Raw genomic sequence first — 27,242 nt, forward strand, 5'->3', positions numbered from 1 at the left:
TGTTGAAAGAAATAATGTAAAAAAGGAGCTGTCGTCTGGCTTTTTATTGACAAGACTGGAAAAACTGACTCCAAGTGCATGTATGTAATTAATCTCGTTGCCCTCCAAATTACGTTGCTTTGCCACACCAACACCAACAACTCTGGACACTGACATCTGGAGTCATGCCTGTCATGTACACCCTAGGCAATAAAATTCAAACACACTCAGGATGCCAAATATAGATCCATATCTCAGTGCTTAGTTTACGTCGACCTTATCATATATCCTAGGTATCATTGTAAAATTATTTATTTTTTAGTGTTCTTACCTGTGGTTTTGGTTGATCGTCATTCCCAAAATCCACTACAGGGCAACTATGAATCTTTTTGAAACATTGTGTGTAAGCACACACTTGACTTTGTGAACAATGTATAGTGAAACTTACAGCGAGTTGTTCAGGTCCCAGCGAAGTCCAAGCAGCTGCGACAGGAGGAGTGCCAGAGAAGACAGTTTAATGGTTATTACCGGCCTGAGGCCAAGCTCATAACTCATGTTAACTCTCCAGCATCTTTCTGCACCATCAACCGGCTGAAAACTGTTGGCAGGAGAAGAGTTAGTGGTGAAGACACTTGGTTTACAGATGTCAGGGATGTCAGTCTACTTTAAACCTGTTAGGATAGCTGCGCTCCCTATACACAAATGTGCTTGTCTACAGACAAATGTGACGTGGCATTGATTTATGACTCACATAATAAAGAGTATCTTCACCCTATAAATCCAGCTAATGTGTTTCAGTGGGCAAGGGGCTGAGAGATTATATCATGCCCCATAGGACGCAACTCCCGATGCAGCTTCCACAAATATGGCAGGAACAAATGATGACAGCCAGCTGTGCAGTCATATCATTTAGTTATCATTTAATTTGCAGCTTTGGAAATCATGTTTAAGTGTGCACTCTTGAAGATTTCTGTGTGGATTACATACAGTGTAATCACACAATCCCACACACTATAGTATAGGTCTAGTGACTAGACTTATATCTGTTTGTATGGTACTTCCACCAGGAGGCGCCAACATTGGAAATGATCTAAAGACTTTCAATTTCATTTTACTGCATTATTTTTGAATTTTTAAGCATTATGATGTGAATTTAGGCAATATATTACAGTACAAGCCATTTGTAAATCCAACACAAATAAATGAGACTCTGATTGCTGGTTGGATTTATTGCAGGGCAGTTATAACCTCGTACCGAACACACCAGCAACTTGTTGGAACAAGAACTTCATGGTGATTTGTAGTGTCTTGGTTACTAACTGGACAACAAGCCAGAGGGGACAGGCAGAGGTCGTCAGTGTTAGTAGACCTGCACCTTCAGCAGGAATATAACCACGAGGCTTCACTGCAGTCTAGTGAGGAATTATATAGGACCAAAAAATATCTTGTTCCGGCCCTGGCTCTCATTCAAAAGTATGAGACTTGGACTGAATTCATTTATTTGCCATGACATGACCCTGGTAATCTTAATTGTGCAAAAAGACATGCCACAGTGTCTTCATATTGAATAAATGTGGATTGTTATGAATATTATTACCCAACCAAATCTGAAATAGGCTATATGATCTATTTTTTAAAACAATTAAGCCCTATACTTGCAGTATATTATACAATCGAGCAGTATTGTTGTTGGTCATTGTGTGTTACGTCATCTATAACCATCTCTTTCATTACGGCAGTAACAGCCCGGTAGGCTATTGTTTCCATGTGTTCCGCTCTATTCTTTCTGCAGAGTGTTTCGGATTTGTTTTTCATAAGAAACGAACGGTTTCATAATCTGTTGATATGTATCCGGATCAAGAAAAAGGGAAAAGTATTTGGAGTCATTTTTTTCTAATCCAGACAGAAAAGTGGCAACTAATAAAACTTTGTGTTGATTAATAATCCCTCAAAATAAGTGTATGTCATACAACAACATGTTTTTTTAAATAAGTGCTTTTCAAATCCGCATAATGTATTGTTTTTTTTGTTTTTATTTTGGTTGGTTGCGTCTCAGACTAATTATTTTTCATACCTGCCCTCTCTCGCTTCACTCCCTTTTTTTTTCTTCTTCCCTGGCGTGTCACAGTAGCGTCCAATTGTAAACATACACACTAAATTACTCAATCGCTTCAATGGATTCGGACTTGAAACCCCGCCTGTGGGCCGTCCCTTTTCCGAGGCATTATATTATACCAAGACGTGTCTCCGGAGACAGATCTGTATTCCGCTCCTCCAGACTGAGGCTCAGGGTGCCTCCAGCGCTTCAGACGAGCCTTTACAACAAACACACAGAGACATTTCTGCTGTCGGGACAGCTACACCTGCTCTGCTGCTCAGAGATCATCCTTCTGTTTTGGGAAAATGAAACTTCAAGTTTTCTCGGCGCACCACTTCGCGCAAAAGCCGCTGGAGTTGTGCATGGACGCAGATGGGAGAGTCCCGTCCCCTCTATCCGGGGACGAGTTGGGGTCGGACGGGGACTGCGTGGCCAACAGCCCGGCACCTGTTACCCAGATCAGCGAAGGCAGCAAAGCGAAGCCCTACACCCGCAGACCCAAACCACCTTACTCCTACATCGCCCTCATCGCCATGGCCATCCGGGAGTCCAGCAGCGGCCGCCTCACTCTGGCAGAGATCAACGACTACCTGATGAATAAGTTCCCGTTTTTCCGCGGCACATACACCGGCTGGAGGAACTCCGTGCGCCACAACCTGTCACTCAACGACTGCTTCCTCAAAGTGTTGCGGGACCCGTCCCGGCCATGGGGCAAGGACAACTACTGGATGCTCAACCCGCACAGCGAGTACACCTTCGCTGACGGCGTGTTCCGCCGCAGGAGGAAGCGCATCGCCAAGCGGTCCACCAAGGAGCGGGAGAGCCCGGACATCCTCAGCGAGGACACCCGCCTCCCCGCCCCGGAGGAGAGGGTGGGGGCCAAGTTCTCCAGCTCCTTCGCCATCGACAGCATCCTCAGCACACCCTTCAAACGGAGGGAGGAAAACCACGTCCATGCAGAAACCCACGCCCCCCGGCTCTACTGGCCCCCAGGGGCCCATATACTGCCTTACACTCTGGGCTACCCGGCACAGCACACATACCTGTCAGAGGGTGTGTACAGCAGCACAGAGCCCAGCAGGGATGTGCTCATGTACCTACAGCAGACCGCACCGGGCATGGCCGCTCTCCACGCGCTCAAGATGCCCAACAAGGCGCGAGGCTTCCATATAGACTCCTTGCTGTCATAAAGCTCCCGGACTGTTGTCAGACTTGTATGTTTTGACCCATGATGTGCACTTTTGTGGGCGCTCTTATCTTTCAGTACTTTAGCTGCTAAACTGTTTGGGACTCTGTCTGTAAGTCATTCTGCAGTGAAAAGAAAAGTCGAGCGTGGCATCGTGTTGACAACTGTTTGGTGACTTGACAAATAGTTGGGACATTCCACTGTGTGTGTGTGTGTGTGTGTGTGTGTGTGTGTGTGTGTGTGTGTGTGTGTGTATGTATATGTGTGTATGTACGTATGTGCAGTGTGTGTGTGTGTGTGTGTGTAGGTGTGTGTGCATGAGTGTATCCATGGTTCATTGGTCATTTCCACTGTATGACGGCAACTAAGCGCCATGTTGAAACATAATTAATCTATTTATATTGTCATGTTTTGTATGACCTGCTGTATAAAATATGCTTTTGTTTTGTGTGTGTGTGTGTGTGTGTGTATATATATATATATATGGCAAACAAATTATTGACTGAGCCACGGTGAGAATCACGTGGCTGCACTAGAAACGCATGGACATGCCTGATGTTTTCTTAAGATTGATTACTGTATGCCTGGTATTTTCATGAATAAAAACGTGAAACAATGGGACCCTGATGTTCAATGAGTTGTTCATTAAGCAGACATGAAAGGGAGAGACTTGGAGATCAGAAGCAGGTGTACAGTGGGGCGGCAGTGAACCGGCCGCACACCTGTTCAACAGGAGGTCTGTGGGAGGTTTTACTGGAAAGGGAAAGCAGGGGGGCGGGGAACTGTCGATTTCATAATCTGTTGAGAATATCCTTAAATCATGATCACTGAAGTCAAAATAAAGCCCAACACACTGCCTCTCACACCGAGTACTAGTACTGATGTTTCAAAATGAAAACATAGTAATATTTGGCGGCTTATTAAATTTTAAAAAACGAATTGTAATCAAGGAAACCACAAGAGCAGCTTGAATAATAAAGCTCAAACATAAAAACGGTATTGGTGGTTCAAAGTATTGTTATAGCGTGTAATGGACATGGAACAAGCTCAGATGGACTGAAAAGATACCCAAAGAAATCACCCTGTCGAATATAAAAATACATTTCAAACAAAGAACTTTTTCTCTGGTGCTATAAATAAAAATCCTCCACAAAAAAAAGGTTATATATAGTTATCGACCCTACTCATCATAAATATACGTTCAACTAAAATGACGATGTTATTGAAATGCTAATCCACCTATTGTTTACGAAACAATATTCAAATATGTTTCTACGCCTTGATTAGTTGTTTCTCACAAACTTAAAATAAACAGAGACACAATAAATATTAAAATATTGACACTTTCATTCCAACAAAGGCTCACTTAATGTGATAAAGATGCGATGTGAAACGTGTCCACGGGCATGCATGTACATACATAAATAAAGTATACTCCTTTGTACATCAAAACACAACTTTCAGTTTGGATTGAGTATATTTACGTTGTCTATCTGTATTTCATAAATTGAGATACTCACACACAATGTTATTCACAGCAAACACTCCTGCAGGCTATTTACTGCACGTGCCCTGAGGAGGCTGCAGCTGCTCTCCGCGGTCCTGAAACAGACCCCAGACTCATCAGCCATGAGCCATAGTTTATTTAAAATCTTGGGTATATTAAATCATTTGTATAATTTCAATATAAAGCCGAGAAACCCGTTGTTGACTTCGACACAAGTTCCCAAAAGTCAGAAGGGCATTCGTGTTATTTCCAGATGATTCTAGTGTCTCTATTCAGTCCATCATCGAATAAAAACCGTGTCGTCTCAGATTTCCTCAACAAAATATGGCTATCAAATAATAAGGTAATGCTATACACATTTTTTAAATAAGAAAAACATATCAGACAACAAATGAAACCTGCATACTGATGCCACCTAATTAACATTATTTGCAATTTAATGGGAAGCGAGTAACAATTTAATTATTATTCAGAATGATAGATCGCGCATACATACAAAATATGAAATGACTATAACTTCAAGTAATTTATCAAACTGTGAGTAATGTATCAAACTGTGTGATCTTGATGTTGGAGCTGTTGGCATGAACTCTTCCGGTGCAGGTGAATGAGTCCAAACGAGTTGTCCCGGCATACATTTCGACACAACATCCTGTCATTTTGTTTCTGTTTGTAACCTTAACATTTGATCATGTTTTGATAAGATCTTTAGAATAAGTCTGATCGGGCACCCACACTACAGCTCGTCTGCCCCTGCAGGTCGCGATGCGCACACACGTTGAGCCTTCAACCAGCAGAAGCCGCGGTCTCCCTCCAGTGCGCACGAGGCAGTCTGACAGGTGACTGCAGGTGAGACTTGCTTCTGGTTTCAGGGACAATGCTGCAACCTGCAGGTGAAACACCGAAACAGCATACCTGTGCGCGGTGACGTAGCTCCAAAGCGCTCCGTGTTCCCTCACTGTGAACATCCTTGTTTGTCATCGCGCTCATCCCTCATGTGTGTAAACAGCCTTTCTCTGCATGTACACGTATCCATGGTGGCCGTCTCCACCCGGTCCACATCAGCAGGAGCAGGAACTCAGGCATGTTCCAGTGCTGGCTGCTGTGCAAATAAGGCCCACGGTGTTATGAAACCAAACGTTAAGGCAGGCACAATGTTAGGAAGTCCAAACAGTCTGTCACTCCCGCGAACTGAACCGCGCCTGACCTCCCAGATTCCCGGAGAGGCAGCAGATTCCCGGAGAGGCAGCTCCAAAGCTCCCGGCACCGCCACAGGAAACACAGACGAAGCGGACGAAATAATATTAGATTAGCATTAAAAGGAGCAGAACTCAGTGTTTGTTTTTGTTTTATCCAATGAATCGCATTTATTACAGGCCTATAATATATAAGGAGAGTAAAACACCATTTAAGACAACCCCAATTATTGGTATGCATACGCGTTTTTTGTGTTTTTTTTACTATTTGTGGAAAAACTTGTTTGTAAAAATGTATTCTATTTTAATCAGAAATAAACAATTATTATGGTTTTGTTTATTTCCATTTAAATGTAATATCATCTCGTGAGCCTTTTATATGACCAAGGTTACTTGCGGTGAGACAAGGAAAATACAAATTCTCTCAAATCGTATCTAACTAATATTTAATGGGGAATGAAAAATATATTTCAGCCTAAACATAATAACAAACAGAAGGCCTTATTGTGTCGCCAACAGGCTCATATGGGCCTCGAGCCGAGACAGTACTCCAAAGACATATAGAGACTCCTATCAAAATCAACTCTGAAGACCTTTCGTGTGCATGCATGGCCGCCGATCACGTCATATTTCCAAAAGGCTAAATTAGGAGATCATATAATCTTGGTGCGTAAAAGCAGCCGCGGCGCCGTCTTCAAAGCGCTCCCAGAACAAAGATTCCCTCTGCAAGCCGAGGCATCCTGATCTCAGCGGGGGTCTTAAATTTTGATGTCGCAGGAAATTTCTGGGGCCGTTACGCTCCTCTGAAATGCTATGTGTGTGTGTGGAGGGGGGGGGATAGGGGGAAATGATTTTATCCGCATATCCTTTGTTGTGCAAAGTGCAAAGGTTATTGTTGCTGGTTATTGTTTGGAATATTCTCCAGGCTGTATCTAAGCTTAAAAAGGTCGTGTCGTCAAAATACACGTGCACACACTGTGAAATAAAATGTTTTTAAAAATGTAACCATTGTTTGTTTTTTTCCTGCTAAGTGTCCACTGTTGTGGTTTATTTAATATCTTACATCCATCAATATATTGGTCGGTCCTGCATGTGAGAAAGAAACAAATGGAATCAAACATATCTGAAACTATAGGCTGACATATTATCTCTGCATGAGTAGAAATAACGTAATGAAAATAAATCGTGACAACAACACAACCCCAAAAAAACTTGATTTAGGGACAGCCACAACACGCGATGCTTTCTTTTTTTCTCAAACGATCTCCGCTCTGTCGCAACACGGATGTTGATACTACCTTTATGGGACATATAACTCCATCATGTTGGACAAATCTGTGTGTGATGTCTCCATAGGGGAGGAAACTGTCGACGCCCGCTCGCCTAATTTCGCTTTTCTCTCTCTAATGAACGTGGGGCCCATGGGACCGGCTCTGGCCGGGGGCGGTAAGCTGACACTGGCGCGCTGTGTGTGGTATCCAGGGCCGGGCTTGATGGAAAAAGCCTGCTTCCACTCATGTCAGAGTCATTTACTCAGAGCAACCCCCCCCCCCCCCCGCTTACACACGCACGGTAAAGACCACCACCTCTCCATCTCTCACACTCCTCGGCCCAGCCCGGCACTGCGACAGTTTGTTTTTGTTATCCCCTGGATCAGTTTGGGAGGAAATTATGAGCAAAAAAATACAAATACTATAGAGATGGTGCGTTTTGTGTTGCTTCGCAGTGATGCGTTTGGGTACCATCAGCCGCAGATATCACGCAGACATAGGCCCAAGTGAAGGTTTTGTGTCGGAATGGCGTGAGTTTCAAATGGAACCGTTTGCACATACTGTGGTGGTTTATTAGTTTCAGGAAAATGCACGATATGTGGCGGAAATCACAGCTTCATACATGCAGGACCAGAGAGAGTGAAACAAATAGTTTTTGTTAACGTGTGCGTGTCTGCGTCTGGCGTGTGGCGCTGTTGATTGGGATGTTTGGGGGAGGTTTGATAAATGACTTAATTGCGTGTAGTCCGAACTTGGACGGAGGAGGTGGGAGGAAGAGGAGAGGAGAGGAGAAAATGAGTGGCTTTAACAGTGCTGAGAACGATAAGTGGACTTGGGCAAGATTTGGAAAGAGCGTGGAAGGGGGGTGGCTCTACTCGTCACTGATCTTAGGGAGATTTGCAGGCGCATAAGTGCGCATGAGGAGAAGAAGTGGGATGTGGAGGGGCTCTCGTACAGGGAAGAAAGATTTATGAAATGATAGGTGGTCTAGCTTTATTTGGCTGGACTGTAGCGCGCAATAGGTCGAGGGATTTTAGTGTTTCCTCCACTTGAGGGATTATTAAAGCGGTCGATGGCCACCCGGCGCGCCACGCAGCACCACTTAGCGCCGCTGTGACACTCAGTTGAGCCCCTGTGTCGTGCAGCCCTGGACACTCCGTCTCCAGTGAATAACCAGCTCCCCCCCCCCCCCCCCTCCTTCTCTTTTCCTCTTCCTCTCTCTGTCAGTGCGTACTCGCCGTGCGTTCTGCATGCGTCAAGGAAGCATCGTGCGTAACGGGAGAGTCGTGCGTAACGGGAGACATATTTCACTCCATTTTGCACTGGGATTCTGAGGACCACTGGCGGTGTAACGCTCACTTGCAAGGACACTGACCGCTGGATCACAATATATTTTTTCTTTAAAACATCTCAGCTCGTGCTTTCGCCCTCCCTCTCTTCAATCTACGCCAGTCGTACGTCAGAGCTGACATGACGACCGAGACCCCTCAGCAGCAGCTGGACCCTCCGCCTCCTCTGAGATCCAGCCCGGCGTCCAGCGCCCTGCACCCCGCCATGCTGAGCCCACAGGCCGCCACAGAAAGTTCGTCGACGGCCATTAAAGGAAAGAAGACGACCTCCGGTTTACGGCGACCGGAAAAGCCGCCGTACTCCTACATCGCTCTCATCGTTATGGCAATACAGAGCTCCCCCACCAAACGACTGACACTCAGTGAGATCTACCAGTTCCTCCAGGCTCGCTTCCCGTTCTTCAGGGGCTCATATCAGGGCTGGAAGAACTCCGTCCGGCATAATCTTTCGCTGAACGAGTGCTTCATCAAGCTGCCCAAAGGGCTGGGCAGGCCGGGGAAAGGCCACTACTGGACCATCGATCCGGGCAGTGAGTTTATGTTTGAGGAAGGCTCGTTTCGTCGCAGACCCAGAGGCTTCAGAAGGAAATGTCAAGCTCTGAAGCCCATGTATCGGATGATGAACGGCATTGGCTTCGGCACCTCCATCCTCCCGCAGAGTTTTGACTTTCAAGCTCCATCCGCCACTCTGGCCTGTCACGGCAACAGCTACAACTTGGACATGATGAGTAATTCAATGGCCGGAGGGTACGACGGGCTGAGCGGCAGTCACCACGTACCCCACATGTCTCCGAGCCCCGGTTCCACGTACATGGCGAGCTGTCCTGTGCCGTCGAACGGGGACTACGGACCGGACAGCAGCAGCAGCCCCGTACCGTCCTCTCCAGCCATGGCCAGCGCGCTGGACGGCCACTCCCCGTACGCCAGTACATCCGCACACTGGGCGTCCTCCGGCGGCTCCCCCTACATCAAACAACAGCCTCTAAACTCCAGCAGCCCCGCATCCTCCGGTTTACACTCCGGCATGTCACCTTATTCCCTGGAGCAGAGCTATCTTCACCAGAACGGCAGGGACAGCCACAGCAGCGACATATCAGGTACTACCAACTCACTGTGGCTCATACTGGGGATGATGAACCCCGCCGAGTTCCTTTAGGGGGTTATATAGAAATTAATAAAATCATACGATAACTATCCACACATGTCCACCTCATCTCAATCGGAGACTAAAATAATCAACACGTTGTTTCAAAGGGAAGCAGAGGCCTGCGACAAATAATAAATGTGTTGAAGGAGTGAAAACTCAAATCATGTATTTAATAATTACGACTATTATTTAAAATGGGGATTGTTGCGTTTATTTGAAAGGAGAAGAAGCACATATCAAATAGGAAATGAATGAACTGTTAAATTGTATTAGACCCTAAACTGTTTCCCTCTTAGCGTTTACACTGACAACATAATGAAGCAATTGTTTAACGAATTGAATATTTAAGTTACATTTATTGATAAATAATAAAAACCTGGCCTGAGCTTGGTCCAGCAATATTATCATTGTTTTTTAGGTCAATAAATAAATACAAATCAGATTCTAAGGCCTAATATGTCCCTTGAATCCACACTCATGTGCACGTGCTAATAAATAGATTAAGATCAGCAGCTATTTGTGTGATCGCGTCCGTTATTCACCTCCCCAGTTCACGTTCATTTGCTTTAGCACAACACACGGAGGGTTTCCTTAAATCAGGGGATTTCGCCGAGGCGAGTTACCCATGCTGGAGCCTAAAGGGTCCCAGAGGTTAACTAAACAAAGGGTATGCAGGTCGGACCACACCAGCAGAGGAGATCAACCAGCGCGTTTCACAAGAGACGGCCGGCCTTATTAAACTTTACGCGGGGTCTCATTCGAGCCTGCACGCAGGGTAAATGTTGGAGTGCACAGTGCAGGCTCGGTGCCTGTCCGGTCAGGCAGAGAGGCTGCTGTGTTGTCTGTGAAAACGGACGCAGGGCAGCGAGCTGTGGCCCGGAGGATAAAGCCTGCTGTCTTCCCCCTGAAAAACAGTCACATCTGGAGTCCTTATGACCTTGACGAAGCCACAGCCTCCCTATTTATTTTTCTCTTTCTGGAAATAGAGGCTGACACGAAATGACGGCCTCATTTAAATGTTCTTGCAGGTTCGAGGCTATCCAAGAGGAAAGAAATATCCAGATAGATTAGGCTATTAGTTATACATCTAAATAAAAAGCATTCGATTGATTAACACATTAAAAAATATATAGCTATAAGAAGGTGCAATGCGTTTAGGAGCAACACTCATTGGAAATTAATGAGCTGTCATCTTGTGGAGGGTGTATAAAAGGCATATGTCTAACAAATATATATGTTAAAATGTTATTTGTGCTCTTGTATAAATACATTTGCAATTTATATAACTGCACATTAATCTGTGAACAGGGGATTGCCTCAATATTCTTATAACTATTTTTGTAAAACAAGGCCTCATCCGTCTGCCCTAATCAATCAATTAAAATCATACGTGAACGTGAATACACATTTCCGGTTTATTAAACTGCTCAGACTATACATTTTATTTCAAAAGATGTAAAAAATAATAATAATAAAAACATTAATTCCTGCCCACAACGAACCCTAATTTAACCCTCAAACACATTTTCTTTTGTGCAGAATAATTTCCTCAATACTATATATAAGATGCTGAACATGAAGCTGTAGTGTCATGAAGCCGAATGAATATGAATGCGTGCGCCTCTTCATTGTCCCATGTCCCCTGTTTCCCGCGCAGTGGGGATTCCACGCTACCAGAGCCACTGCGACCGGAAAGATTTCGTGTTAAACTTCAACGGCATCTCGTCCTACCACCCCTCGGCCGGCGGATCCTACTACCACCACCACCACCACCACCACCCCCAGAGCGTCTGTCAGGACATCAAGCCGTGCGTGATGTGAGCTGCGTCCCGTTACCGTGCGTGCGCGTCACGAGAGAACGAACCAAGCGGACATTTTGGATGTATCGTGGCGTCCGCGATCACACGTTTGCCTCCGACGTGCAGCCAAAGTAGCTTTCTTGGTTGGACTTGAGAAAACTATGCATTGAAGGAAATGAATGAAGAAACCCCCAGAGGCCTTTTGAATAAAATGTTTTTTTTCCAAAACACTCAACCAATATTGAACCCCGACAAGCGTTTTCTTCAAAAGAAGCTTCAGAAACACGACTTTTAATGTGTTTGCTCTTGTAACACGTGCAAACTAATTATATTCTCTGTAACTATGTTCTATCCTATTAGAGTAACTACACTTTGCACTTACTGTATAACCCTTTGCCAACTTGTTGTCCTGTTAAAGGTTTTAATAAAGCTGATATATATTTTTAGGCTATACATTCCTACAGATTTGTCTTTTTATGCACATTCAAGTATAGAAAGGTTCCTGACTTTGCATTAAAGGGGCGTGATATTGAGCTTGCATGGAGCATACACATTTCCATATTGAATATTGCTTTCTGGCCCTTTACACATTCCCGGTTATTGTCAACAGTGGAAAGACCATCTATCAATATTTTACTCAATATGCTGCTGTTTTACACTTGTACTCATTTAGTTGGCAGCTGGAGTAATATAAGTAATAATAATTAACATGCCAAACATAATATCAGTTTATAATATTCAACGCATGAATATATTAAACATATATCCCTTGCAAACAGCTACAATATTAAGATTGTTCTGACGTGTTGACGCATTCAATTCAATTCAGTGTATTTTATATATAGCCCAATATCCCAAATTACAAATTTTCCTCAGAGGACTTTAATCTGTAAACATACGACATCCCTGTCCCAGGACCTCAGATCGGATCAGTTATTATAGTAACATAAGGCTATAGGGCCATTGCACTGCATTGTGACTTACTTTTGATTGTTCTGTATATTTCTTACTTTGTAAGGACGGACTATTTAAAACAATTGTCGTTTGTATTTTGTAGTATTATACTTTTACTTAAGTAAAGGAATTACTTCTTCCACCATTGATGGTCATTTAATTCGTATTATTCTCTAAAATCAGTGACAGTCAATAACGAAGGTGACAACCTAATGTGCAACATATAGCTTCCACAAAAATGTCTGCTTTTAATCTTGTTTTTCAGTCAAAGAAATCTTTATTATGTTATCAATAATGTTCATTTTCACAGAGCTTTAAAAGTGAAGTCTCTTTTTTTATATATTCTGTTTGGGTTTGCAGTTGTGCTTGATTACAGTGGGGGTGTTGCAGTGGGGGAAGAAGTTCACATCCTTTATTCTTAATTAAAACGTAGCAATGCCAAAATAAAGCATCACCTTTTATCCTAACTCCAGGAAAAATGGCTGTTTTTTTCTTTTGATAAACAGAAGTATTACAGTAAATTGTACTGCTTTTTATTAATAAGATTTGCCCCTTTAATAATAGATTTCATATTACTGAAGTGTCACTACTTATTTATTAACATGCAAACAGATTTGGAATGTGTGAAGTCAAACTGGATGTGTTGTATGTCATGTTGAGCATTTTAAAACAATGAATGTTGTCATTTATTTTCTACGTAAAACCATAATCTCCAAAGTCAGCGGTCAAATGAAGAGGGGTTGAGTTACAAAGTAGTATCAAATATAAATACTCAAGTAAAGAACCTGCATTAAGTAAAGTAATTGAGTAATTGTACTACTTATCCACCACCGTAGATACATCTGAGTATTTAAACAGGATTACTTTAAGGCAATGAGAACCACACAGGCTGATCATGTAAGCTTGTAGAACTAATATGAGGGGAGAGGCTCAAAAGATCCACGTCCCTTTAAAGTAAGATTACATTGTAAAAGGATATTCTGATTATTCCCAGTTAGAATATGTTCACATGTCGCCTGTTTTATAGCCACCTCCATTCTAAAAAAGCAGAAAGTCTTTTGCATCCTGAGAGTTGCTCCTTCCCATGTGGACATCAGGGTTGCCAGAATTTCAAGACGCCATATAAACAAAGACACAACGTCTATGGAAATGCAACAACTTGGTATTTTTAGAGTGTGGTAAACAGATTAGACTCGCAGAGGGCTGCCTCGTCACACAAACAGAAAGCAGACTGCACTTGTGCTGTTCCTCTAGTTTGTGTCTCCATGGCTTTTGGTCATGACTCAAATGCAGCATATCCCATGACTAATATATTCAGATAGAGATTTGGCAGTGGCAGCTCCTTATAAGGCCTCTGACATAATCACAGTTCCTTAAATATGTGTCTTGAATTCAACGTCTCAGAAAATGTTTTCACCAGGATGTTTAAGATCTGTTACCTCTGTATTTATTTGTCGTGTTACAGCGCAACATCTGGAGCACAGGTCTTTGTCGATATATTTTCTCATGGAACTTAAAAGTACTTTTCTGGTTGGATGAATCAAAATTAACCAGTTTCAAAAATTCTAAGATATCACCAATGAGAACCATGTGAGAAATGCATGCTTAAACAAGTTATATTTCCAAATTTGAACTGCCCAACAAGCCACATGGGGACAAATCCTCAATGTGGACCAAGGATTCAGAGAATAAGAAAAGATCTGACAGAAAATTATACAGGGGATCTTTAAAGATCATAACTTTATATCTGCTTGTAAGCAAGCTTCAGATCCAGACTCAGCCAGAATAACACAGCGGGTTTTGAACACTTTGGGGAACATGACATATCTTGTGGGATTGTTAACAGAAAGAAGAAAGAACAGTCACATGTCAAAAAGACAAAGTTCTTTGACTAGACAACAAAGTGCTCTCTAATGTCCTCAATGAAGCCCTCCATGATGAAAAGTCACACAAAGTGGTCTTGCAAGTTTCCATGACAAGATGTTTCAATATGGTGGAGTGCAGCGCCATCTAGTGGCTCATTCAACACATATATGTTACATTCACTTCACTCTGAGAAAGCACAAACACACTCTAATTAATACATTTTTGTATATTATATTATTGCAATATCTTTGCATTAAAATTCCTCTAGCAATGTTCATTGGCTTTAAAGGTGAATAGAGTGAAGGGGGCCAAAGCAACAGTGGGATCCGGAGGAAAACGATGCAGGAGCTGATTTAGCTGATAAAATAAACCCCAGATAAAATGAGAACATATGTTATGTCAAATGTATGTTGATGTACAAATGAGAGGATGTCAGAAGATCCTCAAACACTCTGAATCAATCTCAAGCAAACATGAAAGCATGTACACTAACAGACGGAGAGAGAAGAGCAGACAAACCGGCCGACTGGTATCCTCACTGAAAAGAAAATAATTCAGACTTTTTCATTGGACCTGGCTGTGTCTGGGGGCTCCTGCCACGGCCCTGCTGATGACCCCCTCTCATCTCTATCTCCATCCGTCTCATGGATTGTGGAGGCCTCGATCGTGGTCCATGCCTACTACGAACTATTCATACATTCTGTCATAATCATTGAATGTGTTGTAACTCTGTAATAATTCCTTCTGTACACATGACATATTTTGCTTCTGTCCATCCTGGAGAGGGATCGTCCTCTGTTACTCTCCTGAAGGTGTATTACCTTTTCTCCCTGTGAGAGGGTTATTTCTATTTCTTGGGCGTTTTTTCTGATCCGAAGTGAGGTCAAAGCTCAGGGATGTCGTCTGTGCTGAAGCAAATTCGTAATTTGTAATATTTGACTATACAAAATAAACTGAATTGAATTTAAATGAATTCTATTTTTATCATGAGGCTAAACAGGTCCTGACCTCTTTGTTGTCTACTGGAATAACAGTAGACAATGTCTCATTTAAACTCTTGGTTAGATGTCAAATGTGGCGCTCAAAGGGTCACTGTCCCTTTAATATGGACACTAAACTGGGAAAACCCCACAATGCATCGTCCACTGCTTTGTGCAAATTGTGCTCAATTACAAATGTGACCCAGCCTATTGTATCACTTAATATAATGTATCTTGTTACTGTATGTGTGGAATAACTCACTGTTCAATAGGCCAACCAGAAGAGAGTGTATGGGGAAGGGTGTGGCTAATTTCCATAACTGCACTGAACTACGGTTAGGCACGGTTTGACAAAGAGCTGTGCAGGTGTTAAATGGCATGCCTTTGTTAACTAACTGTTATTCGTGTTATTACCCAACACAATTCCCGTTTATGCATACTGCAGAGATTATAGATAATTGAATAATTTGGGTTATAGTAGTTGTCAAAATAATCTTTGCTGAGGGAGGTTAGTGTGGAAGCAGAGTGAAACCATGATCATTACTTCCACAACATGTGTAAAGCCTATTATTATTATTATTATTATTATCTGATGCTAGTTCCTTAATTGTTTCAGAACCACACCGGCCTCTTCACCGTCAACATATGGCAACAAAAGCGAAACTGTTCATGATTTTATTTTTTGGGATCAAATCTTTTATTGGTTTTCGAGATATGCACATGCAAAGGAAAAGATGTACACATTGTACGTATACAAAGGTACTCAGACAAAAACCATAACAAATTTAATTAAATAGAAAAGAATATATATATATAAATACGGGTAGACATGCCATAACCTGCACACACATTAACATATACATGCACATACCTGCATACCCTCATTTGCACACATAAATACTGTAAATGTACCCCCCTCCCACTGTTTGCGACACCAACCCGCCTCATACATCTCCAGATATTATGTAGGGGAATCTATTATATTATGTTACAATTATATACATTGTTGAATTTTGCTTTAAGCCGTGGACCAGGATAAGATAGTTCTTTCGAAACTGTTCATGTTGAAGTGATCAAGTGTCTGAATCTTTCAAAACAATCCCATAATTTAGTGTATTGATTGCCTCTCCAACGTGGAACAATTTTGTCAGAGAAGGACTTTTCCACTTTGGAATATGGGTGAACAAGACTATTCCTTTCACACACACGTTTGCTTTGTCTTGTATCGGTCCTAATTGTGTGTGACATGGCTTGGCCTTCTGTGGGTTCTTTGATATAAACTGTGATAGATTTGATATTTGTGCCATTTTATGATAGGTTGGTTCATACCAAAACTAGAGGTCCAGCTCGGCGTACGCTGTGCCCTGAAGTGTCCGGATAGCATTGAGTTAAGCAGGTGTCGCTCCTAAGGACACGTGACCAGCTGTTTTGAGGGCAAACAAGAATTTGGGTAAGTACTTTGATGTTGGTGCTCCACTTATGATGCAATCACTGCCTTCAAGTTTCAGTTTCAATGTTGTTCTGTAGATATATACGGTTTTGTTGATTTGATCAAGAGATCTCTAATACAGAGTTTTTACTACATATAATCCAACAAAAGTACCATTTAAAGCTTGTGTTTACCAGAAATGGGTTCATAAGTCATTCAGCATGAAAAAAGCCAAAGCAAATTACTATTTATATCAAGATATTGGAGCCAACTAAGGACCAAACAAAACAACCGATGAGGCCACTTACCAACAACGAGGATGCAGCCTTGTGGAAGACACTATACCGCAGTCTTCAAAGCTGATGAAGGATGCTCCAGGGTAAGAGGAGAGAGCTCAGCGCTGGGCACTGATACAGGAAGACTTTACAGCTGTCAACCAGCAGCTGGCGGCCTCGTCCCAACCACAAGCCAGCAAACCAAACAGGAAAAGACAAGGAGAAGGAAAAAAGGAGAAGTTAAGCAAGTGTTAGAGTTGGAAATCGGCACACCACCTAGACGACACTCACTGGAAGAAAGAGCGGTAGACTTCTACGTTACATCTATAAGCGTTTTATTCAGAAATCAGGATACAAGTAGACATCATGCATGGACCCTTCTCCAGAGCTCTGACCAGTGGCCCCAGCCCTGGAGAAAAAAAGACCACGACTTAGAGTATGCGGCCATTTTAAATAGCCGAAAGGAACAGTTCTGATTCGTCAGGAGATAAGGGGGCGGTGTCTTCTCATTGGTTCTTGTTGCCAGCTCCCGCCTCTGCCGCTCCTTCATTGGTTCTTCTCGTCTGCCAATGAGTTCACATGTTGTGAAAAGGTGGGGGAAGAGGAGATAGTTGATTTAATAAACCCTCTCTTGTAAGAAGACTTCCTTCGGGCCTTATCTCTTCAGGGATGAGGCCTGGATCTTCTCCGAAGGTCGTCCACACACCGGGGGGGGCTTCTTCCCACGTGTGAGTGTGTGCGTGTGAGGGGGATCGGTGAAGGGGGGGGGTCAGTGAGGAGAGACAGTGAGGGTTTAAAGTGTCTAAGAAGGAGAATAAATGGCCCCATCTGGACCCTTGTTATCTATCCTCCCGACGAGGTAAGGACTGTGATTGCTCTTTCTAAACAATGAATACAATGAGCTCTTTCTCTAGTCATCTTCTTTGATGAGTGCAGTGCAGAAGGGGTTTACATCAACATTCCTTAGGTGTCACTGTTATCTTTCTTTAGATCAGCTCAGACACCAGAGTGCTCCGCTGGAGGTTTTAACTTCCATTCAGTGTTTTCCATTTTACACATAATCTATATGCAAACAATACTAAGCTATGCTAAACTATAATATATATTCTTTAACAATCCTCTTTTCACATCCGCTGGATGTGAACCCTTCTTCAGGAATATTTATTTCCCTCTTTATGCCAGATCTTGTCATGGCCTGGCCTCCTCGTCCTGTCTTAGCTCTGCCACTTGACGTGAATGAGTCTCCTGAAATATAATCTTTCGTTGCCTAGATTAAGGTCCCATAAGACCTGTAAAATACCTATTTCTCGGGGAGAGTGTCTCTCTCTGTTAGGGATGGGAATAGCGTGGTTTCTGTCATGTGGTACTCCGATCCACCCTCTTCGATCTTCCATCCTAGGGAAGTCAGTAGGTCTGTGTGCGTTAAATCTGTAGTGTGCAGGTGTCAAAGGAAAGAGGTGAAATTGAGAGTGGTCAGGCAGGGGGGGGGTCTTGCATCCTAGCGGCTGGTGAGTAGCAGGTTGGCATCCTGATAACCAGTTGACGATCCGGTCCCCGCTGCAACTCATCTGCTTCTACCTGGTCTGGGTCCTTCTGGTCCCTCTGGTCCTCTGGTCCTCTGGTCCTCTGGTCCTCTGGTCCTCTGGTCCTCTGGTCCTCTGGTCCTCTGGTCCTCTGGTCCTCTGGTCCTCTGGTCCTCTGGCTGTCGATGGGGTCTTTATCCAGTGGTCTTGCTTGTTGTTCTTCTTCCACTGGTGTCGCATGGGCCCTGGATTCGACAGGACTCTCATGGGCAGCACCGTGGGTGGTAGAGCGTGCTCTTCATTGGCTCCTCAGTCTCTGAGCCGGGTGATGATGGTGTTCGATGCTCCTGTGGGCAGCTCCTCATGGCAGGTCCTCACAGCAGGCAGTCAGCACACGATGGAGGTCGATGCTGGAGCGTCAGGTGTAGCTGTTGAAGAGAATGAGAAAACACAACACAACACAGCGGCCACTAGGCCGGCTCTATACAGAATGTGACACTTGACTATGAAAAATTGTATTTTAATTTCTATATTTAATAAGTATCTAATACTTTCTAGGCTTGAATTCGCAATCTTTAACTGAGTCGGAGGAACAGCTTCTCACCCGTGTGGGAGGAATCATCTATTAAATGGCCATCCGTCGTCCAACAGAGTCTCAATTACTTATCCAATCAATCTAACTTTATTTATCTTTACTGGTTATGATAAATGCAATTGATCCTATCTGTGGCCCTTGACTAGGGCATAGAAATATTCAAATCCTACTAGGATCTGATAGCAGGCAGGTATTCGTCCAGCACCCTCCTCTCTCGTGCTTGAACCTAAAACAGATCTGTTAGTCAGAATTACCCTGATGAGGCAACTATCCAGCGGCTGGTTGTGATTCTTGACCGGCTTATCTGCAAATGTACAATGTGTTATACGGTGCACCTCTTGGTGAAGCCTCTCACCTGGAGGGCGCTGTGAAGTCCTATGACTTCAAAACACCCTGTTCACCTGGGCTCAGTCCACTTCCCATGTGAACCTCGAGTCTTACCCAGTCACCTGGTTCCACTGATGACTCATCAGCTGGCTCCTAGTGGGCTTCAGCAACCTGCTTGGAGAAAAACTTAGATCTGGTCAGTTATATATCTTTAATCAGAATATTCACAGAAATTTGTCAAGCCTAGGACTGTCTCCTAACTCTCTGTTGGCCCGCATGGGTCTTCATGTCAATAACTCATGGGAGAAATGTTCTCCTCCTTGGTGATAATTTAGCCATCATTGTCTCAATTGCTTCAATTGTTGATTAGCTCATGACTATCACCTGTGATTGGGCAATAGACTGCTCCGTGTGAATGTGCTCTCTAGAAATATTTCTCAACTTCTTGTAGGTGTTGGTTTGCAAAATGTGTGCCATTGTCAGATCTGATTCTCCTTTTATCACCATATCTCAGTATCAGTTTCTTCTTTAGACAATTCACCACTGTCTTTGGATCTTCTGTCTGCATGAGCTTGATGTCCTCCAATGCAAGTTCCGGGAGTCCCGGTATGGCAGCGGCTGTCATCTGTTTAACCCAGCTGCTGCTCTCTCCTCTGAGAGGTCAGCTACTTTATTGCCTCTGGCGACTGTGGTCTGTAAGTTATGGTGTCTCTTCATGACTGTTGCTTCTTCATGGTTCCAGGACGACTCTTGGTAGCTGCTTCAATTGGCTGAGTGATTGAGTATAAGTGTGTGTGCGTAGGTGAGTGTGTTTCTTTTGAAATGCCAAGTGTCTTGTTTAAGCCTTTTCAATGTAGTCTAATTTCAGCTGCAGTACATTAGCGATCTCCTTTTAACAGCATATCAGCATCTCAGTTCTACTCCCTCCCTCCTTATTTCCGAAGCAAATTCCATTTGATTCATAAACATGAAGGTGGAGAGAACTCACCACAGCCATCACTGGTCATCGTCACGTTTGTTGTCTCAGCATTCAGCACCTGCAAACCTCTGGTGGTGGTTGGGGACATCCTGTTTGAAACCTCTTCTTTCTGTTAGAAGTTTCTCATTCAGGGATGCTTCTTCATTGGCTCCTCTGCTTCCTCAGCCTTCCAGCATCGAGATATCTGTTGATGAGACTGCCATCTCTAATCCCCAGAGTCTTAGACTCAAAATCAGCCAATCCTCACTCAAAGGTGAGTCCAGCCTTTAACACCTAGTGATTAGTTCAAAGTTCCGCTAGAACAATGGAGGGGTCAAATGTCACTAACCCATGGTCAAAACGTCACTTCCGGTCAAGTCGCTTAACCAAGTATTTTCACAATAAGAGTCTTCTTTTCTTGCGATTTCTCTCTCTTTTCTGTCTAATTCTTCTCTCATTTGTCTCTCTCTCTGTCTCCTTCTTGTCTCCTTTCTGTCTCCTTTCTTTCCAACCTTTCTTTGCCTGTCTTTCCTACTTTTCTTTTCCTTCATGTAATTCAACTGGCTTCAATCTATAATATTAACATACAGTCACTCTCAGGCAACATACATTAATAACAATATTCTCCTAATCTTTTCTATTATGTCTTTTTGGCAGGTTCTTCTCTAACCCTCAAATGAATAATCCTCGATAGTGACAAGAGTCAGTCCCATGACTATTAGAACAGTTTGTCTGACTTCCAGCTGTTCCTATAGTGGTTTCGGGGACCTTCTAGCTGGGCTATCAGGATCCCCGACACACCTACGGAACGACCTCTGTGGCATCAACATCTTTAGATCTGATTGTGTTTCTGTCAATGTCCCTGTTGGACAGGTGGCTGGGGCACAATGTGTCAGGTGGTGTCAAGGTGCCTCTGCCTTACCCTTGACCTGGACCATGTGTGAAGTAACCTCCTTCACTTCGTACAGACCAGTCCACCTAAGCTCAGTCCACTTCCTCTTGTGAACCCTGACCCTGACCCAGTCACCTGGTTTTACTTTGGTTGGCTCTGCTGCCTCCTGATCGATCGTCTGGGCTCGAACAACCTGGTTTGAGAGAGCTTTTGGTGAGAGAGAAATTAGAGCTTTTATGTATTCTGACATTTCAATTTTACAGACATCCAGAGGTGGCATATGACCTCCATCTCTGGGTGGCTCTGGCATACTTCTTCCTGTTAACAACTCACTTGGTGACGTCTTCCCCCCTGGTAATGCTCTCATGGTCATCAGTACCTAGTGGAAGCGCCGTCACATTTTCCTTTTAATAATTTGATTGGCTCTCTCAACCAATCCTTGAGACTGAGGGTGATATATAGACCCAAACTTGTAGGTTATGCCCAGTGCATATCAACTTTCCCCAGCAGTTTGTTGTTAAAATGTGTTCCGTTGTCGGACCTGATGCGTCTTGTAACTCTGTACCTTGAGTGTGTGCCTGTGTGCACTATATGGGTGTGATCAAACACTGCAAGTTATGTGTACAGGAGTGGCGGCTCTTCTTGAATCAGTCGACGTTGAACCCCATCTACTATCACCACAACTATGGAAGGAACACAAATAAGATTACATCTTTTCATTTATCAAGCATATTTATGATTTCAAAAATTATTTTTTATGATTCTCTGGGGTCACTGATTCTAAACCTGCTGCTATCTGATCTATTAGTCTGTACTTGTCTGGCCCTCCTCTTAATAGTCTGTCCTCAACATAGATTGTTGTGTGCTTCTATCCTCTTTTGAAATAGGATGGAATTCCTAAATCCGTCCTTTTCAATAATAATAATCTTAATAAACAGTCAACTTCTAGAAGAAAAGAGAGAAATAAAATAAAAATGCTTGCGTCTGTCAATCAATGCAGGAGAACCATGTCTTGTCTGAACTCACAGCGTCATCATTGTGCTTGGGTAAGGAATGTCATAATAAGTCGGCCTAATTATTAAAGAACGGGTTACACATTTATTTATTGGCCCCATATCAAGGCCCATTTTCCAGGTTTAGGAAATTAAGTAATTAATGTATTCCAGGCGCCCTCGTCCTCTCCAGTACACCTGCCTATAACAACCATTCTATGATTTAAAAAATATATCTAGTCTGTTCCATCCTTAAGGGATGCTGGTGATGATTAAATTAGAATCGCACGCAGTTTTAACTCTACCTCTATGGGAGCTATCAGAATCAGTCACACATCAGTTCACCCTTCAGTCCTAAAAATGTCTGAAAAATAAGTTAAGCATGTTGTCAGTGTCCCCATGATCAGTGTTCTCTCTACTATGTGTGTGGCTAAGCATGTGTCAGCATGCGTCTCTAATATTAACTGGACCTCCGATGTGTGTGCAGTTCTTTACATATCCTCAAATGTGGAGTAATGCAAGTGTTAATTTTGTTTGTGCACCCAGTCCGTAGCCTCAACCTCTGCTTTCACCATTGTTCTTCTCAGTGCCTCCACTCTGGACAAACACTGTGATGTGGAGCTGCAGTGTCAACGACTGCATACAATCTGCAACTCTGGTGTTCATTCACCGGCCGCTGCTACTCCTTGCTTCTCTGCATCGATCTCCAAGCCTCCTTAGCTGGGTCTTCACGAACCTCAATCTCGTGTTGCAGGCAGTCCCTCAGAATTCAGATCTCATCTTGTATCAAGGAGGAGTTAAGGGCACAATGTCTTTGGTCCCCTGGTGGCGAGTAGGGATGCAGGACTTTGAACCAAAGTCTCCACTGCAGGCTGTTGTCATGCAGGTGTGATGTCATCATCATCTACTCTGTCCCACCGGACACTTTGCTTCCTGTTCAGTGTCTCTTTAGTCTCCAGTTGAATCATTGGGTGACTAGTGGGTGTGGCACATTTCTGTTCAGTGAGTACAGTTCGCTGTCAGCTGGTGGATCTGGGCACGCCTAATTCTGTGTCTCTGGTCCGGGCCTGGTGCCGTGGATCACTGTTGCCTTGTGGCTGTGGCTATGTGTTGGGTGCTTGTTATGGCGGGGTTAGACATTATGAGAGTACTGAAGTGGTTCTGACTGAGACTGCTTAACCCTGTGGTGGATAGGACAAAAATTAGCCCCATGTCCAGCCTGACTATAATTAAAAAATTATTAATGCTCGTCTAAAGCCTCCGTTGCCCCAGTAGTTACTCCTCTTACTCCTGAGCGGGCTTCTTTTATGCATATTATCTCTCTGTTATGGGGCCCCATCTATGGGCTGCTGACCCACCTGTTGCGGGACATAAGGTTTGAGGAACTAAACTTGAAGCGGTGCAAACGTGGCTTGCTGTGGCTGTTGATAGATCAGTGCTTATGGATTTGGAGGAGGAGCTGGATACAGACTATACAGGACTTAAGGTCCATGTAGTTGTGCTGCAGTCTGCTGCACCGTGGCTTGTGCCATTTACTTCTGCTTTGGTCAGGTCATCTTTCTCTGCTGTTTATTTTATCTGTTTGTCGTCTGACCTGAGCTTCTAAGTCATAGAAGTTCATGTACTTTAGTCCTACTATCCCTTTCAGTTCGGTCTGTATGGTCACAGTCACTGATGATTCTATTGATAACCTAAAAACTGTTCAGTCATGCTATATTCAAGGAAATCTTTCCCTAGTTTGTCATTCTACAACTCTCTGATTCTATCTAAATAAGCTGCTCATCCCTCACCATCAAATGGTGGCATCATCATTATCTTAGAACCATCAACCTTTTTTCTCAGTTTTTTTATTATTTTTAATGTGAACTGCTAAGAGAGGTGCCTTGTGGCTGGGAAAAACTTCAGTTATGCTTGAAAGGGTCAAATCTTTAAGAGAGACTGAGGAATATAAAATAGATGACTATATAAAATAATAAAGGGGATCAATTTAAAACTGAATACCCTCCTACCTTTGAATTAGAAGTCTCATTCTCTACTGACTGAGCTAGCCAGGCAATTTATCAGTTAATTTAAAGAAAAATTAAAACTTTGGCAAAACAATGCATTTCTTTAAAGCATCATTTCAAAAGTAAAGATGGTCGCACACTCTACTAATTAATAGTTATCTTCAAAAGGAATTATTCCGTCCTTCTGTTGTCCCTGACAAGTTGCTTAGTCTCTTCGTCATCTGTGGTTCTGGATTTAAAGTCTGCATTCACCTGTCCCTGTACTGCATTAAGTGTAACGATGCCTGAGATGGAGGCCTTTATTCCTCCATCTTCCACTTCTATTACCGGCATCTGTATGAATGGGTTGCTTGAATGATATGATGGAGGCGCTGTCGGGCCTGCTCTGCTGTCTATTTTTAGATTAGTGTTCTTTAGGTTTGGGTATAAACTGCTGTCCTGCTGCTGAGCTTTCTCTACCCTGCCGTCTCTTATCGATTTTGTTTTACGTTCCAGTTCCTCAAGGGCCCATTGTTTGACCTGCTTCTCTTCTTCCGCCTCTGTTATTCCTACTCTAGCCTTTTTACGGGTTGAAATTGTACTCAAACCCTTTTTTATCTGGTCATATCTGTCTTTTGCATCTTCTACATCCTTGTCTATGCTTTTCCTCATGCTTTCTCTTTCTTCCTCGTTGGGAGAGAATTGTTTGGTCTTAACCATCCCCTTTGTATCCAACTTCCTTCTACTCTTTTGAATACGTTGCTTACTTCTGCCCACTTCAGGCCTGCTCTGTCCTTCACTCGTTCTTTCAACCAATCTCGCACTGTCATCTCTCCTTTGGGTGGGCTCGTCATTATGTGTTGTTGTGTTCTTTTATATTTTATCTGAACTGCAAATGTCCGTTTTCTGTTAATATTATATAAAAAATACGTATTTATTAAAAACTATGTTTCAGACAGAAAGCTGATGGTCACACACTCTATCAGTTTATGGGGAAAAAACAAAACATTTGCACATCGCATAAACAGGTGTCAGTTTCTTAACAGCTCATGAGAAATCGATTACTCGTACATCCAACGGACGACTGTAATAATAACCACTATTTTTCCAAAAAACAGTAAACCCAAAACTATCCTTTGAAACCGACTAAAATAAAAATAAACCTCAGTTTTTTAAACGGTGATGAGAAATCAATTACTCGTACGCCTAACGGCATTACTGTAATAATAACCACTGTCTTTTCCCAAGAAAAAACAGTAAACCCAACACTATTCTCTAAAACTGTCAATCAAAACAGATAAACAAATAAAAACTCAGTACTAAAACAGTGATGGGAAATCAATTACTCGTACGCCGGACGGCATTACTGTAATAATAACCACTATTGTTTCTTAAAATCAATAGTAAACCCAACACTATATCTTATCTTCAAAAGGGATTCTTTGTCACTGTCCTCTCTCAACTTCTCTCGCTCAGAGAGCCTACAGGAGCGGCGCGCGCAGCTAAGTGGGTAGGGGCGGGCGGCTCCGTCTGTGACGGCGCGTGTGCTCCGCGCGGTGATCCGCTGCAGCCTCTTACAGCTGTTCTCTCCCTTCTGTGTTTACGTTTCTGCTCTTGCCTTATTGCAGTGTTTAAGCTGAGTTTCCTCGTTGTTTCGCAGTAACCTCCTCAATCTCAAACTCGTAACTGCTCTTACACATAGTACACAATCGCCATATGGGTGTTCTTTACTCGGCAGCGTGCCTTTCAAAACAATAAATCCTTATTTGTCACTCGTGAAATTCAACAGACTAGAGCTTGCGTTGACACCGTGAGGTTTCGACTCTGCTTTGTTGATTCCACTTTGACAACATGTATTCACCACCGGTATTCAACATTCATTCACAGTTTATGCATTACACATGTGTTTAATTTCTACGCGGCCCCGGTTTCTTTCAGGGTTCGACTCTCCAGCGTTATTCGCCGGCCTCACTTCTTTTAGAGGGCTTTAAACTACGCGACCCCGGTTCCTTTCGGGGCCGACTCTCCAACGTTACCCGCCGGCCTCACTTCTTTTAGAGGGCTTTAAACTACGCGACCCCGGTTCCTTTCAGGGTTCGACTCTCCAGCGTTATTCGCCGGCCTCTCTTCTGTTAGAGGGCTTTAAACTACGCGACCCCGGTTCCTTTCGGGGCCGACTCTCCAACGTTACCCGCCGGCCTCTCTTCTGTTAGAGGGCTTTAAACTACGCGACCCCGGTTACTTTCGGGGCCGACTCTCCAACGTTACCCGCCGGCCTCTCTTCTATTAGAGGACTTTAATGTCAAACTGTATCGTGATTTCCCTTTTTACGCTTTATTCTATTTATTTAAATCAAGTCAAAAATTTCTGCAGTTTCAATACTCACTTCCAATACTCCTGATCAATTTTAGAGTATTCAATCTGACTGATTTGAAATAAACGGGTTCAGTCTTTACCTTTTGTTGACACCGGCGTTCGATCAGTTTCTTGGAGTGGGCCTTGAAAGCAAGTGGTCCGTCTGGGGGTCTCTCGTGCTCGTCCTTCTCAGGTCTCTGGACCGGATTTCACAACCATTCTCTTGCTACCATTTGTTAGAGTTGGAAATCGGCACACCACCTAGACGACACTCACTGGAAGAAAGAGCGGTAGACTTCTACGTTACATCTATAAGCGTTTTATTCAGAAATCAGGATACAAGTAGACATCATGCATGGACCCTTCTCCAGAGCTCTGACCAGTGGCCCCAGCCCTGGAGAAAAAAAAGACCACGACTTAGAGTATGCGGCCATTTTAAATAGCCGAAAGGAACAGTTCTGATTCGTCAGGAGATAAGGGGGCGGTGTCTTCTCATTGGTTCTTGTTGCCAGCTCCCGCCTCTGCCGCTCCTTCATTGGTTCTTCTCGTCTGCCAATGAGTTCACATGTTGTGAAAAGG

General features: G+C 43.4%; 2 protein-coding genes across 2 annotated transcripts; both read left to right on the top strand.

Annotated features, from left to right (window-relative positions):
• Positions 1-2,254: 2,254 nt before the first annotated feature.
• Positions 2,255-3,884, top strand: foxq1b (forkhead box Q1b). The gene has a single exon (XM_056414902.1). The coding sequence runs from the start codon at positions 2,383-2,385 to the stop codon at positions 3,265-3,267; it is 885 nt and encodes a 294-aa protein (XP_056270877.1). The 5' UTR covers positions 2,255-2,382; the 3' UTR covers positions 3,268-3,884.
• A 3,822-nt stretch (positions 3,885-7,706) lies between these two features.
• LOC130194434 (forkhead box protein F2-like) lies at positions 7,707-11,983 on the top strand. Its single transcript, XM_056415461.1, has 2 exons — positions 7,707-9,683; positions 11,391-11,983. The coding sequence occupies exons 1-2, from the start codon at positions 8,708-8,710 to the stop codon at positions 11,552-11,554; spliced, it is 1,140 nt and encodes a 379-aa protein (XP_056271436.1). The 5' UTR covers positions 7,707-8,707; the 3' UTR covers positions 11,555-11,983.
• The last annotated feature ends 15,259 nt before the right edge of the window (positions 11,984-27,242 follow it).

The sequence above is a fragment of the Pseudoliparis swirei genome, chromosome 5 (assembly GCF_029220125.1).
Source record: "Pseudoliparis swirei isolate HS2019 ecotype Mariana Trench chromosome 5, NWPU_hadal_v1, whole genome shotgun sequence".
Classification (NCBI taxonomy): domain Eukaryota; kingdom Metazoa; phylum Chordata; class Actinopteri; order Perciformes; family Liparidae; genus Pseudoliparis; species Pseudoliparis swirei.